Raw genomic sequence first — 16,331 nt, forward strand, 5'->3', positions numbered from 1 at the left:
TAAGTCCTCCTTTCTGTCATCCCCCCACTCTTTTTCTCCCTGTTTTCTGATTCTTTACATTCCTATCTCTAAAATAAAGGCATAAAAAGACCCAAAAACTATTTTAAATAAAAGAAAAGAAAATCATGCTACCGTTTGTAAGTGGCAGCTCGACTCCTAGCCTCTCCCAGCCTCTCTCGCATCCAGAAAACAGTAACTTGCAAAAACTGATTTGGATAAAAGCCTGCTGTTTTATTTACTTTGGTCAAATTAAATTATGTAATTAAGGAAAATAGCTTAAAAAATTACACATTTAGCTAATGGAGAAATACAAAATTATACAATTAAAGGCAATGTCAAATCTGCCACCAGGGGGCTCTCAATCAAAACTATAACAAAAGACGACGTTGATGCAGGCGAGGAATCATGGGAGTGATTCTCTCTGCTAGTCCACCCCCACCCACTAATGAAAACTAACTCCTACTAGATCCTAGACTAGACGAACAGGTGAAACAGACCTGAGGAAGAGAATATGTTTACGACGATGTATTCAAGTATAATTTACATGACGTTTTTATCACAGCAGCAACAGTACAGAAACAGTACGACAGCGTTCAGCAGCAGGACCCGCTTCCTCATGAAGCCTCTTTGACGTAACATCCGGTGCTTCCACAGCAATGACTACATGTTGTGTCTGTCATGGCGGCAGCCACGACAAGACACGATCCATTACAAATATAAAATGAAGGATTCCTCTGTCTTTGATTACTTATGGAAATATTTTAGGTAATGTAAGTACATAATAAAAAAAAAACATATAACCGTTTTCAATTATTTTAGATATTTAAAAATATTTTGAAAATTCTAATAAAATTCTACATATTGTACATATAGGAATCCTCTGGTTTCTTCATGGTTTAAACATTATCGGGATACTCCTTACACTTGCAGCCCCTCTCTGTCAGTGCTTCCCTTCTTTTTCCCTGCAACTGCAAATTCTCCCAAAATGCGAAAGTGATTGAGAGGGGTTGTGAAGATTAAACAAGTCAATGAAATCACTAGTAGCAGCAGGGTCTTTACGAATTAAAATCAGTGAGAGCGATGTAATGACGGGTATGAGCGCTTGTTTCATGTGTGGCTGGGAGGGAAGAAATTAGCAAATGAGGGCCTCTCTCTCTCTATCTCCATCTCTCCGACCGTCTCTCCCCCCTTATCTCGATCAGCAGGATGATAATTTCAGGCAACAATCAGCGAGAGCCTCTGCCGAGCTGCTTCCTCTCTCGGCACAGGGCGCATGTTGTTACGCTTCCTCATCAGCGGACACGCACACACTCACGTTCACACACACAATCTGTTGTGCACAAATACTTTTGCAACCTACAACATCGTCACACACATGACTCGCTAAGCTGATTGGCCAGCTGACAGAAACAACATCTATGGTTCCCAGAGGATGAATCCTGCTGACCTCTGTGATCCCCCTGACAGTGTTTCCATCAGGCTGCTATTTTGGGGTTTACAGTCAGTCAGGCTGCCTGACTGTTATTTATTTATGGGTCTGATACTAGATTCTTTAAAGTACTCATACTTTAATAACCAGGTATAAATGTTTTTTTTTTTTCATATCTATTTTGTAGTATTTTATTGACTTCTTTTGGAAAACAGCAGCATGTTTGATAATCATTTAGAGAAAAGGTTGGACTCTTCTGTTGTTGTGGTGAATACAGCTAAGATCGCATGGTGGTCTTAATCTTTTCCCACAAAGGATAGTACGGCTGTGCACTTGACACCGACATGCAGAGAACACTTCAACCACACAGGAAAACAAACTATGTCACCCATAACTGTGGCTTATTTCCTGCATCAAAAACCAAACTGATGCATGCTCTCATCAGCTTTCATTGAGTTGTGTGTGAGGGGTTTTGTTCAGTTAGAAAAACCATAACCTAAATTGAAAATGTCCCTGAACAACGAATCATAACTTCAAAGCAAGAAGGTTTTTGATTTGTTTGGGATCATTTATTTTAATGATGTACTTTTGAATTTGACTCTTAACTAACCTTCAACTGTGAACGCTGATTTGAAAAGACTTTTACGTTACTTTAATAATTGCCAACTTGACCATTAACACTGGAACATTTACAACTTCACAATCCATGACATTTAGATGGTGATAATTGTGATTAACATGTTCATATATTAATAGCAGATCTGTGATGGGATGCAAACGGCATTGTCCTGCATTAAGGTCGGATACATTCACTTTCACAGACTCACTTTCTGCCTCGCAACGTAAATGTCACACCACTTCCTGGATGTGATGCCTCTACGTTTAAAATAGAAGCTCTTCAGGCAGTTTATAGAAAACATTTCAACCCTGGACTGTGAGGAAAAAGTCACATTTTAACAGGATAGATGCATCTTTGATCATGGAAAAAATGTGATTTGCAGCCCTTCACATAACCTACAAAATGCACCTGTTAACCCCTTGCAGGCCATACATGTCCTTTGAAAGCCCTCCTTCAGACATCTACAACCCTTTTAAAATTGCAGATTCCTCTCTCCCTGAAAGGTCATTTGAAGAATGACTCACTATCTCCTGTGTGTTTGATGTCTTTCATAGTGGGAAAGGAGCAGAAATCACCAGAGTGGGCCTTCACTTAAAAAAAAAAAAAATTCCCAGCAAAAATCTGCACAATCTTCCTGCACCCAGGAGGGACGCAGGGGCTGCAGCCACCGAGGGTATATGAGCTTTAAATTTAGCACAAGAGGAGGAAAGAGCAGCTACTGTATAATAAGCAGGAGGAGAGAATAAGTTGCACTTTGACCTCGGCTCCCTTTATAGATGACAGCGGCGACCTTGGGTGGATGAGGAAGGAGATTGATGACGGCCATTTTTGCTTAATGAGCTCAGGAGAGAACACCACGAGAGAGGCCAATCGCCTCGTGCTCCAGGAGGTAAAAAAGACAAATGTCAAGTTGTAAAGGTATTCTGCAGCAGAGTCACCCTTTACATCCTGCCACTTATACACTTCAACAGCAAGGAGCACCCAATGTACTCCCATTCCCTTCTTAACGTCGTAACGTTTTTTGGTGACTGTGGAGTTCTAACTAGGGATGAGCATTAAAAGTAATGTAAATGCTGGAGCGCTCACATTACCTCATGAACAAGTACAGTACTCTCTAATTATATGTAGTAGTGTTTCCTCAAATCCCAGATCATATGACTCTCCACAGGTCTATAGTAACAAACACTTTACTGTTCTGCACATTTCTGCTGTTTTGTTTTTAACTGGGGCGCTGACTAATGCAGGGGTGGCATGATGTTTGTGGGCCCACACATGCAAATTAACTTACATTTGTTTTACCCTTTCTATCCCCATTAATGATATGTACTTCTACAGTAAGTCACTTTTTCTCCCTACACAATGGGAGTCAAGCCCACAGACTGACCAACACTGTGATAAAAGTCAAACCCTGTGAAAAGGCTGCAAGCTCCTCACAGTCTGCACTGTTAGCATTTCAATCTAATCCAACTCAACTGAACACAAACATGTATGGACAACTGTAAAATGACAGTCATTATTAACAATGCAATTTGTTCAAAATGAATTGTGCAACCCCTTTCAGAAATTAAACATTTTAAAAAGCATACTTGCTATTAATATAATACAAATATTGATACTTGGCAGCCATGAATTGATACCGCCACACAAAGTATTGCGATACTATGCTGTGTCTTTTTTTCCCCAACTCTAAGTATATTCAGTTAGGCAAACCCAGAAAGCTCAGTTACACTTGTGACGCTACAGTTGAAATATTGTAGCCCATGACAACACGGCTGTGCGAGTATGGAAACATTACAAGTACACGAGTACCCAAGTACTAGTAGGGGGCGGCTGTGGCTCAGTTGGTAGAGTCTCTCAACCGGAAGGTCGAGGGTTCAATCCCCAGCTGGGCAACATGTCCGATGTGTCCTTGGGCAAGACACTTCACCCTGAATTGCTCCCACTGCTTCAGTGGTGGTGTATGAATGGGATTAGTTACTTCTGATGGATGATACTACATAGCGATAACTACCATCAGTGTGTGAAAGGGTGTGAATGGGTGGGTGTGACATGCAGTGTAAAGGCTAGATTACAACACAGCCACACCTTGGATGTGCATTTTTCTTTACGACTCCTGTAAGGAGATTTCAGCTGGTTAAGAAACAGACTGAATTACTGAAACTTCTTTATGACTTACAACTCTGCAATTCATTGAGCAGAGGCTTTTTGTCCAAAGCAACGAACACCTGAGAGGAAGTACAACACAAGCGAGGATCTAGAGAGGAGGAAACAATGTCAGTAAGTGCTAACAACAGCTTCAAGTCCGATCAGACACACAGGTGCTGACAGGCACTGCACAGAGGGAAAGCACAGACCCAAATGAGTAATAAAGACCATTAGGGATGAGATTGATTATTTCTATATAGTGTTTGTTTATAAATGAGTGGTGGTGACTGTGTCTGCAGAGTCCTCTGCCTCGATTTTCTTTTTGTTTTGGTGGACTCTGGAAGTTTCTGGGCAGGGAGCTGGTGTGTGTTTTTCTCCCAGTCAATGACAGGGCTCAGGTGAGTCAGGGAGTTGGTACTATTCAGCGATTGCAAACAATTTAAACCCGCAAAATTTGACGGACGATTTGGAGTTAGCAGAAAAGAAGAGAAAATACAATCACATTGAGGTGAAAACACCAAGCAGGTAAAGCTCGTTCCAAAAACAATGGGTTAACCTTTGCTATGCTTTGACCTGCCGGCGTAGAGTTGGCCCTGCTTTCTGTTACAGACAGGTGCCAAACACAGGATATTAGCTTGTGCTAGCGTACGGTAACTTACAGTAAACGTGCACACTAACCCTGTGGTGAGTCTGTGCTTTGGTAGTACTGAGCCCAGGAGGAGGGGCCCTGTTTGAATGTTGTGTTCACAAGCTGCAACGAACATCTCTACTGTCTCTACCTTTTCATATTTCCCACGGCAAAGACGCATGGTAACTCGCATGTTAGACATTTTAAACGATAGATCCACGTTATTGACAGTGTGGATTTTCTCCTTCCCGATCTTTATTTGGAAAAAGTAAGGGATGATTCTTTTCGGGATTTAGACAACAAATGAAGCTATTCAAAGAAGTCACTTTTGGTTCAAGGAAATTCTGATGAGCTCATTCCAATTTTTTTACATTTACAAAAAAAATAGACAAAAAAATACTTAGGATATATCCCTTAAATATTAACCATTGACTATAGTGAAAAAGGTGGCACAATAGTAATAATGACAATACTTGGTATTTGTTCTCCTAATCTGAAGGGCGCCATCACATGCACGATTCAACCCCTTCAACTAGGGTGTGCAGTTTAAACTTTACAAACAAGAAGCTGCACAAAATGCCCTCGGCATCCTCACACACCATCCTTAAAGCGCCTCGAACAGAAGCCGCTTGATTATAAGATAAAAGGTTGCCATGGAAACAGTTTTTTTCTGTAAATTCTGCCTCCACAGGGAGAAAAGTGAGGGAAACGCAGAGGAAAGGAATATGAGGGGTAAAAGAGTTGTTGCAAAACGAAGAGAAGGAGTGAGATTGAAACCTGGAGGATCTTTAGTAAAAAAGTGATGAAGAATGGAAAGTGCTGATGCAGCCACAGCATCGCCGCAGGTGCTCATGGGAAATCATCTGACCTCCCAAACTGGGTTACCCCACATCAAGGAGGGGAAGAGAAAGGGTAAAAAGACAGAACATGTCAGGTGATGATTTGTTTCTCACTTTTTCCTCTCTCTCTCTCTCTCTCTCTGTTCTGGAGGGAGGGATGGAGGGGACACTTCAGTGTCCTCTTTCTTTCATCTTGTCTCCGTCTTACCTGGAGCGGTGCAGTTCTCAAGGCTGCTGTTGTTTGTTTCCTGCAGTAGCCTCCTTCCTCCCCATCTCTCCTGGTCGCCGCTGCTGTGGCCAGAGACGTCAAAACCTGGAAGATGGTTGTCACAGTGAAAAGTTTAAAATAGATTCAAGGACATTGCAGTGCAGCTACAGCATCGAGAAGTAACATTTAAACACACAGAACATGAAAGCTTGGTATGATAGCAGTGCTGCTGAAACACGTATACAATCGCATTTCTACAATAAATTTAGCAGACGAAATAGCAAAGAAAAGCCAAGGAGCATTGACAAATATACTACAAGTAGGGCAGCCACATATAAGCTCTCTCTTCAAATTATCAATTTGTGTTGTATATCCAATCCTTTTCCCTTCAGTCTTTCTTCTTAACTTACTAGAAACTTTAATAACTGAGCCTCAATGTGCCCTGCGAGTGTTCATCATTTAAGAGCGTGCTTCCTCTACCACAGAGGTCAACAGCTCTCCAAAACAAACGAACCCAGTAATGACAGCATTTAACAACATGGGAAAAAGCAGTTTGATATTAGTTATTGTTTCTCAGACAATGTCAGCTGGCAAAGGAGGTCAGGGGAGGGAGGGGCTGCAAGCTGAGCAGCTGCTAGCTTGTTTAAAGGTTTTCCGCTTGTTTTTGGTTAAGCATTTAATTATTAGCTAGGTATTTTTATTTTTTATTATTATTATTATTCTCTGAGGAATCCACTTTTCTAGATATATCTGAGACAGAAATTCAAATCTATAAAAAAAAATACTCTTTGAGGAGCTGCAGGGGCTACCTTTAGCCAGAATAGTTTATTTGTACACAAGTCCCGCCTCTGATTGGGCAAATAGCCAATCATAGATTTGGATTTTGGGGTGGTACCTTGGGTGGTCAATCAAATTTCAAGGGGGCCAATGCCACCCCTGGCCACCCCTTTGGATACAGCCCTGGCGTGGATGTTGCAGTTGCATTATAATAAATATGTCAATTTTTACTCCTTTCCGACGCCTTAAAGTTTGATTCTTTATGTAATAGTAGGGAAGGACACAGCTGGAGGAGTGCAACACAGATGTGTCAGTATTGTATCTTCTCCCCAGCACTCCTTCCCCCAAAATTCATACATTGAAGGGAAATATCATGATTTTCCAAAACAAAATGCTCTATGGGTGGGTGGAGCAACATTGCAGCGCACAAAGTGGGGCTCCCACTGTGGCTACATCTGCACATTCTTCAAGAAAGTGGCAACACCAGTGAATTCATTTCATACTTCAGGGAGCCCAGCAGGAGATCTCTGCCCTTTCCACCCTGCCAACCACAAGTCTGGCCTAAGAGAGGGATTCAGATGGAATTAAAAAAGCCCCAGTTATTCTAAAGACCTCTGGGCATGACTGAACTTCTCACCTGGCCTCACCTTCACTACAGTACACACAGCAGCAGCAGCAGCAGCAGCAGCAGCAGCGGTAAGGTTTGCGTGCCAGTGCTGCACTGTTTCCTCCTTTCCTGCTATCATTCCCTATCTTGCACACAGAGAGAAGGAAAGGAAGTACGAGAATGATTAATGTGCCACTGTGAGGAGGCGTTGAGTGCTCCGCTTTCCAGCTCCACGGCATCAAGCCCCCATCTCGCTGAACTTAATTAAGCGCATCATAAATAATCAACTTTAATTGATATTCTGGAAAGCTGATTACGAATTAACAAGAGTACAATGGAGACAAGGGAAACGCATTAAACGCCCCAGTGTCTTCTCTTGTTCACCTCCCAATTCTTGCACACACAGAGAGAGCGGCACTGTTGTATTTCCATGTAACCAGGATACGCAGAGGGGAGGATACAGGAGGAAAAAAAAATGTCCCACTGATGATGCACACATCATAAGTGTATGAATATTCATGCGGGCCTTCTGTCCGTTGGAAAAGTGATGAATGCATCTCACTTTAGCTGATGCTGACTCGATAATTAAGGAGTGTTTGGGGGGGGGGGGGGCGCGCAGTCAAACATAGATTCAAAGACCAAAAGAGTGAAAAGCAAGCATTCGAGTCATGTGGTACAGATGTTTGCTGTGAAGAAGTTCTGCAGGACAGATATTTCATTTTCAGGGATTCATTGTGATTGTGTGAAATTTAACAAACATGTCAGCTCGTACAAAAATGAAGACACAGTGTAATCCAGAGGCCGAAACCCCTGGGGCTCATTGCCCTGATTTTAACCGCTCTGCAGCTTAAACACCTGAACATATACAGGAGCCTCTGATCACTCCATGAGCCCAGAATAGTTTCCCCCATGGTGAAAAGCTCAGATGAGCACTATAGTCTACCATTTTACCTGTGCACCTGTGCAAACACCTAGAAGCCCACTTAAGTGTTTTTTCAGGTCAAACTGGGGCTCATATGATATAAATCCATAAACATGTTTTTGTGCAGCAGCATGACAATATGCAGTGTTTATGTAGGCTAAATTAAATATACTAAGGAATGATTGTAAAGGTATTTTATATTGACACTGTGTCCATTCTAAAACATTGTAGACCCTATTTTGATCATATATGAAGGTGATTTGTTGTGCTACACACGTCGTACGTCAACATACTTAATCAGAAATAAATAATTAAATAAATCCCAGAGGGAATTTCGGTAAAGATTTGCTACATGTATATAACTTAACTTAAAGTTAATATTTTAGGGATATATCCTAAGAATAATTTAAAGTTTCAAAACGTAAAAATGGATTTATAGTCTAAAAGTTAGTTCTGACCAGTTAAGTTGATTGGACAAAAGGCATTCAATGAGCGCTGTTATGGAATATTACATCTCTTGAGTTTTCACTCTGCTTTAACTGTTCTTAATTTAGTACAAAATAATATTAGTGTCATAAAGACAAAGATTTGAATGAACAAGGCATTTCAAAAGGAACCACATGTAGTCCTATAGAAGCTGTGGAACCAGTTGTGTTGTTGAATGAATTATCACATCAAATATGTTGCGTATAGGTCTAGGCTATCCACAAAACTGATGTGTAACAGCAGCTGCTTGTTTGTTGTAGTGAATATCAGCAGGACTGTAATTATATTCAGCACTATGACTGAATCTGTGCTCATACTTTGTACAACAGCACTCCCTCTTGTGCAATATCATATCTACAGTAGCACATGTATCGTGATATGTAGCCTACTGTATCGACAAAGTGTGGTTATATGCCCATTCATTTACAGACAACTGAAGAAGGAGAGTTGCAGAGTTCAATGTCCAGATAAGCCTACACGGATAGCTGAATGTCACACACGACAGTAGATTCGTATAGTTAGTTCAGAAATTGAGGAAATGTTTGACACCAGATGTGACTGTGGGAAAACGCAAGAGCAGCAATTGGCGGAAGTAGTGATATGGTGGTTCATCACAAAGCAACTGTCTGCACTAATATTAATGTCTCGTATCTACACGATACGTCGCAATGAAGTAGATCTACAACGTGTCAGGTCAATTCAACAAACAAGAAGCCTCAGAGCAAAGTGCTTAATCCTCACCTGAATTTTCCGCTAAGTAGGAAAACCCCTTGACGACCAGAAGCAAGCCGCAGAACAAGCAAATCTGGATTAAAACCAACTCCTTTCGTCTTTTCCGTCTCGCTTTCACCTTCTTCTGGCTCGGCATCACTTGCTCCGGTCCATTCCGGAGTCGGATACCCGGCAGAGACATCCCCTGTCCCGCTGCCACATCCATGCGGATCCCCCGAAGTCCAAAAATATATAATTTAAAAATAAAAACGTGCAACCTCCTCTATTTTCCCAGGGATTTGATTTATCTCCAGGGAGCGGATGAAAAAGTAGCCTTACAGGGGAGGGGTTTCAGGGAAGCAGTGGGGGGAATGTTAGAAAGAAAAAAAAAGTTTGAAATTGGTACAGCTAGGATGCTGAGAGGGCTGCTTGGTAAAAAATAAAAAAAGCCGACAAGCTTCTGGCCGATAGAGCCGGGTGTTTACTTCTTATGTCATGTTGAAATGTGGTTTAGGAAATACAGCAGAGGACTGCAGCAAGAGCCCTCCATCGATGCGTCCGTCTGCTGAGTGTTGAGAGGGCACGCTGAGAGAGAGAGAGAGAGAGAGAGAGAGAGAGAGAGAGAGGGAGAGAGAGAGAGAGAGGGAGAGGGAGAGGGAGAGAGCGAGAGAGAGAGAGGGAGAGGGAGAGAGCGAGAGAGAGGGGGGGGAGAGAGAGAGAGGGGGGGGAACAGAGAAAGAGAGCTAGAGAGAGCGAGAGAGAGAGGGGGAGAGAGAGAGAGAGAAACAGAGAGAGTGGGAGGGAGAGAGAGAGAGAGAGAGAGGGAGAGAGAGAGAGGGGGGAGCGAGAGAGATAGAGAGAGAAACAGAGAGAGGTAGAGGGAGCTATATAGACTGTAAATATTATATACACAATGAATGAAGTGAGTACAGGTCAAAAACGTGTTTATATTCTAATGCTGAAAAAAAGCAACTAAAACTAACCACATAGAAGCGTAAAACTGTCAACTTTTAGGGGAGAATAGGACGACTGCAGCACATTTTTCATTTTTTTAAAACTGTCACATTGTAGTTCTCATGAAACCATTAAAGTACCATGGCAGTAATGATTCTAAATATAAAACTTGAAATTTAGTTATATAACTTAATATTATAATAAAGACAACAATCTTCTCGACCTTGCACAAAGAGTAATTTCAACATAAGAATGAATTATATTAGTATTTTATTGCATTTTCTGCTGAAATTCTCATTACCGCAACTCGTCCAGCTCTTACTGACCCTATGTTTTTTGTCATTTAAACAGAGTAAAATTAAAATATTCTGAAAAAAAATAATGTAATCTTATACTAGATGTTTTCAAATGACAGAAAATGTATAAACTGAATATTCATGTATAATAATTATGGAAAAATTATGGTAAATGTAAGTGTCCCTGACTGATGTTCTCATACTCCGAAACATTTTTGAAAGACTGTTTACACGTGCACAAAGAAGTTTGATACATTTTGATTTAGAATGAAGCAACACATCTGCCAGTACGTTCAAAATGGCTACCAGGTAAGCAGAACTCTTCATATTTCTCCAGTTAAAAGTGAAACATTCTGTTATCAGACTGCATACACGACAGTATTGATTATCATTACCGATATTGTCATTTTCTACAATAATAAAAATGTTAGTTTTAAAATTTTCTTAAATATACTTAGTAAATGTCTACTTATGTTCATTGAGTAAAAATTTGCTTAGTCATTATGGCTCTCCTATTGTTAGCAAAACATGCTATGGCTCCTCATCCTCCGAAACACCATCCTCACTTACCGCTACAATTTAAGTCCAGTAGCGGTAGAGAGAACTTGTGTTTCGGTAATGAGAATTTAACCGTACAAACTATATTTTTAAATAAATATTATGAACTTCAATATTATATACTAACTTGATATTTTGCTATGTCCCGTTTCATTGCAAACAGTCAGCAAGTGACAGAAAGAAAGCTTTAGCTAAGGCTAGGATGATAAACTTCAGAGAAAAGATTTACACCAACCCAGAACTACTGGAAGAGTACAGAAGGAAAGAGAGAGAGAGGTCACAGCAAGAGTAATTAGCATTTACTGTATATATTCTATAGGAAGTGTATGCCTTCATAGAGTACTCACACACACACACACACACACACACACACACACACACACACACACACACATTATGGTGCACCATTTTATTTAAAAGTCCCGCGCGCATGCACTATTCAAAGGGGGGGGGACCCAAGTGATTTTAACAACTACCAACCCATCTCTAAACTTTCTTGCTTGGTGAAGGTCTTTGAATCACTGGTAAATCAGCAACTGCGTGATGTTTTAAATTGAAAATAACATCCTTACTCCCCATCAATCAGGATTCCGACCGGGCCATGGTACAATATCGGCAGCAACCCTTGTAATAAATGATATAATTAATTCAATCGATAATGGTCAAAAATGTGCAGCCCTCTTCATTGACTTGTCCAAGGCATTTGATACAGTCGACCACCCTATTTTGTTTAGTAGATTGGCATCTTTTGGGTTTGATGAGACTGCATTGAACTGGTTCCACGACTACTTAACTAACAGAACCCAAGCAATAGTTGTGGATAATGTAAAGTCCCCCTTCATGGAGGTCAACAAAGGAGTACCTCAGGGATCTATCCTTGGACCGATTCTATTTACAATGTATATAAATAGCATTGCAGAAAATATTGAAAACTGTCAAATTCACCTGTATGCTGATGATGCAATATTATATGCCATTGCGCCCTCCAATACTCAAGCCCTTTCATTGCTACAGACCGATTTTAACTCTCTCCAGCAAACTCTTGTTCATCTTAAATTGAAACTGAACCCCGAAAAAACTAAATATATGATCTTCTCAAGACAGAACGTTGAACCCATTAATGCCACATTGTCAACAGTAGACAATGTAAACATTGAGTGTGTTCAACAGTTAAAATATTTAGGTATCTGGTTAGATCATGATTTGTCGTATAGGTCTCACATTTCTTGTTTATCTGGAAAAATAAGACCGCAACTTGGTCTTCTGTATAGGAACAAATCCAAGATTGTCAAAACAAAAGATTGTCCAGGCCACAATACTGCCCGTTTTGGAATATGGAGACACAATCTGCTTCTGTCTTGAAGCATTTAGATGCCTTATACCACAGTGCTCTTTGCTTTATCACAGGCGACAGATTTCAAACTCATCATTGTGACCTTTATCGTTCTTTAGGCTGGTCCTCGTTGGGTCAACAAAGAAAGCAGCACAGTATTTTGTTTGTTTACAAGGGACTCATCGGTAAACTCCCTTCTTACCTTATTACTCTCCTGTCCATAAACATATGAGCCATTTGACTAAGTCTCAAAACTGGATAAACACCAAGGTTTAGAACTGAATGGGGAAAGACTGCCTTTAGTGTTGCTGCACCCATCATATGGAATGACCTTCAGAGGATAGCTAAGTTGCCCTCTTTTGTTTCATACAGCGTGTTTAAAGACCTAGTGCCCAAACTACCTCAGGAAGGAAATTGCAACTGTTTCACAATGTGAATTAATTTTAAATGGACATGGTTTACATGTGTGAATATGTGTTTCAGTGTCTAGATGCTATTATTGTTTACTGTTAATATATTTAAATTTGTGCTGTTTCTATTTTTGTATTGCTGCAGGGCACCCCTGGTCTCAGTGTTTGTTTTATAGCAATTCTAGAAAGAGCTATTTCAATAATGAACAGAAAATAAACAACAACATTGTGTGACCTTCTGCCTGCCTGCCTGCCTCAGTGGGTCCTCCCTACTAAAATAAAGGATGAATAAAAAAATAAAAAAAGTATTGATGCATACATTTTTGCGTAATGTATTTTGCCCATGTATGTTATGTAATTGATTAAACTTGAATCCAATCTATTACCGGTAAATTATAAAATGGTTTTAACCATACCTCAGTCTTAGTATTTACTTATAGTATACTTAATTATCATTACCGAAATCTTCAACCTCATTTCCGAAACCCATGTATCATTACCGCAACAGGTGTTGATTTAATGTCAATTTAATGAGTATAATAATAGTAATAGCTTTAAAATGTATGTGCATAGTATATACATTATGCCTTTCAGGTTTATCACATCATTTTGGAAATACCTACAGGTTTCATTGAAATATCAAATATTTTAGGTTGCAGATTGTGGAAGGTGTTGCGGTAATGAGAGAAATCAGTCTAAATCAAATGAAAATGTTAATTTAATTATATATATAATTCAGACTCTCAAGTAACTTTGCATGACTGTTAATAAATGTATTCTTATTTCTAATGATCTTGATGTTTTGAGACCATTGCGGTAATGAGATTTTTATGGACTTGTTTTGGAAAATATGTTCTAAAACGTGTTAAATTGTCAGTAAATATTTTATAATTTATGCCTACAAACATTTAAGACCTTGATATTAATGCCTAAAAAAGAAATTTGTTTAATCTAGTCTTTTAAAGATTTCATGTTGTAACTCTATGAAACCAAGATTTCAAGATTTCACCCTATTACAAATACTTTACTGATCAAATTGCAGAGCTAAAAGCTAACTTTTTGTACACTTTACAGTTTTGATGCACATTATAGGGTTATTGGGTTTCAAACATTGATCACAAAGCCATTACAGCATAAACATTCAATTACACAAATACATTTTTGCTGTTTGTCTCAATAAGTCCAGTTTTTAAAAAAATAAGAAAATCTGAATTATTACAGTAATACTATTAATTTGTACAATATTACAGTATATTGTATCAACTTATTTAGATGTATGCAACATTTAAAATAATATTGATTTTATTTGTGTTTATATCATGTTACAGCTGTTAAATCTCTTTATAATGTGGCCTGGACAGTTATTCACTCAGTCTTGGTCCAAACTTGTATGGGGATGTATGTGCAGTGAGTGACATCACAGCTTGTTTCTGGTGTTGTTGCAACTGTTTCCATTTTCCCCTCCAGTACAGTTTATGTCCTTTTGTTAAAATGCATGTTTTATCTGTCCATTTAGGCTTATTAACTACACTGACAACAATGACATGTGCATTTTAACTACCATTAACACATTTTTTAAATCAAAATTATATTATCAGAAAAAAAAACATATTTTTTTGTTGATTTGTCTGGAATGAAATAATTTTCATACAAGATCGCACAGAGGAGTTGGACACACAAACTTCACAGAACTGAAGCTGATTTCTAAACGGGGTAAGACACGGACTGGTTGCCTCAGAATTCTATTTACCTCAAAGAATGGCAGGAAAACCTTAAAATCTCCAATAAAGTGTCCCCTGAGTAAATATGAGCTCCTGAAAAACTCAAAGTGAGTGCTCCTGCCTTGTATAGAATAACTTTGAATTCTCCCTTTAAGCACACAGGTTTAATATAAGCTGTTCTATAGTAGGTATTCAATATTTTGGACTATTTTCATATTATTTTGAGTTCACTATGTAGAGGCTCTATTTTGAGAGTAAAGTAAATAATAAAGGTAAGTGTTTTTTGTTCTCGTTACCAAAAGTTATCAAGCTTGAATAACAAAATAAGCACCTTAAACCAAAATACACAACCTCTCTTTTTTAATATGGATGTTTATGTTTTTCAAGGGGTTAGTTTTGATGTCTCTCCACAGCTAACTTAGGTCAAATACTATCAATTTGACAAAGATGCTCAATATCATAAAGTGAAAACAATAAAAAAAAGATGTCTTTCACTGCCCTCTTCTGGGAATAACTTTCATTGATATGCAGTGATGCAGCACTTTGAACAAGAAGGCAGTCGCACGCACAGTGCTGCTGAATAATATTATAAAGTTTATGAGACTTCATAACTGGTTGTTCTGGACGAGTCCTGCTCACAAAGTCATGTCCTGTGGGGCAGCAGCCAAACTGTACTGATGCCTTCCAAACTAACTGTACCTTCTACAAATGATAACAAAATAATGCTATCAATATCAAATACATCTTTCTCAGCCAGAAGTGAACGCCATTCCCCTTTTGAACACAAAGGATTTCATTTTCAATGATTGCTGTAAATCTCACTGCAGATTATCATTCATCCAGCATGACAGATGACATGTGGTTTTCTTTGGTTACACAATAGAAGTTAGGTCATATGGATTGATTTCACGTGTGCCTGCTTTTTACAGGTTGTCACTGCAAATCTGTGTTGTCGTGTAAGAGATAGAGCACGTATTCGACTGTCATGACTGATTTAATCGACGCGGGGACTTGGGAGTGCAACAGAAAATTAAAAATAATGAAGAAAACTTGAGCCTGGCCAAGTTGGTTTCTTGATTGTCGGGCCTGAGGTTTCATATAAATAGCACTGGAAACATTCCAGCAAGAATGGAAAAAGTGGTCAGGGCTCTAGGCAACTGGTTTAACTGTGCATTTGTTTTTTTTTAACCCTTTGGAGTAAAACGCTTAGGCTAATAAAATTAAATATAAATGAGAAAGGAAGAAGTGGGACTAAGAGAAGCTTTACATATTTTAACCAGAATTTCAGATTTATCTTTCAAACAAATTTGTTTCTACTTGAAAGATAAGAAACAAAAACCCATTTTAAAGCTATCAAACTCAAATGACAGTCCACACACAGAGGCCTGAAAGCTGCCCTGAAGCGTGGCCTGTCTGACTTCTAGAGCGAGCTCTGGTCATGGAGTTACCAAACATGATGCATTCCCAACCTCTTAGAGGCACTAACAAAAGAAGAAAAAAAAACACAAGGGGGAAGAAGGAGAGAGGAAGGAGTGGGGGGGCAACAAATTAAATCCAGCTAAATTGTTTTTCCATAGCCAGTGGGCTTGGCAAAGGGCTCTCACAAACACACACAAGATGTGAGATAAGTTGTAGAGAAGACAAACCCAGAGCTTCAGAAGTAAGAGAATGTCTGGAATTTAACCCAC

At 39.4% G+C, this 16,331-nt stretch overlaps 1 protein-coding gene across 1 annotated transcript in view; it reads right to left on the minus strand.

Moving 5' to 3' along the window:
- LOC109987848 (sodium/potassium/calcium exchanger 3) overlaps positions 1-9,954 on the minus strand; it is a 61,719-nt gene extending 51,765 nt beyond the window's left edge. Inside the window, exons 1-2 of the mRNA XM_020639099.3 lie at positions 9,402-9,954; positions 5,869-5,973 (exon numbers count right to left, since the gene is read on the minus strand). Of these exons, the coding sequence (XP_020494755.1) occupies positions 5,869-5,973; positions 9,402-9,597 (301 nt within the window). The 5' untranslated portion in view covers positions 9,598-9,954. The remainder of the gene's footprint in view (positions 1-5,868; positions 5,974-9,401) is intronic.
- Between the last annotated feature and the right edge of the window lie 6,377 nt (positions 9,955-16,331).

Source organism: Labrus bergylta, chromosome 1, assembly GCF_963930695.1.
Source record: "Labrus bergylta chromosome 1, fLabBer1.1, whole genome shotgun sequence".
NCBI lineage: Eukaryota > Metazoa > Chordata > Actinopteri > Labriformes > Labridae > Labrus > Labrus bergylta.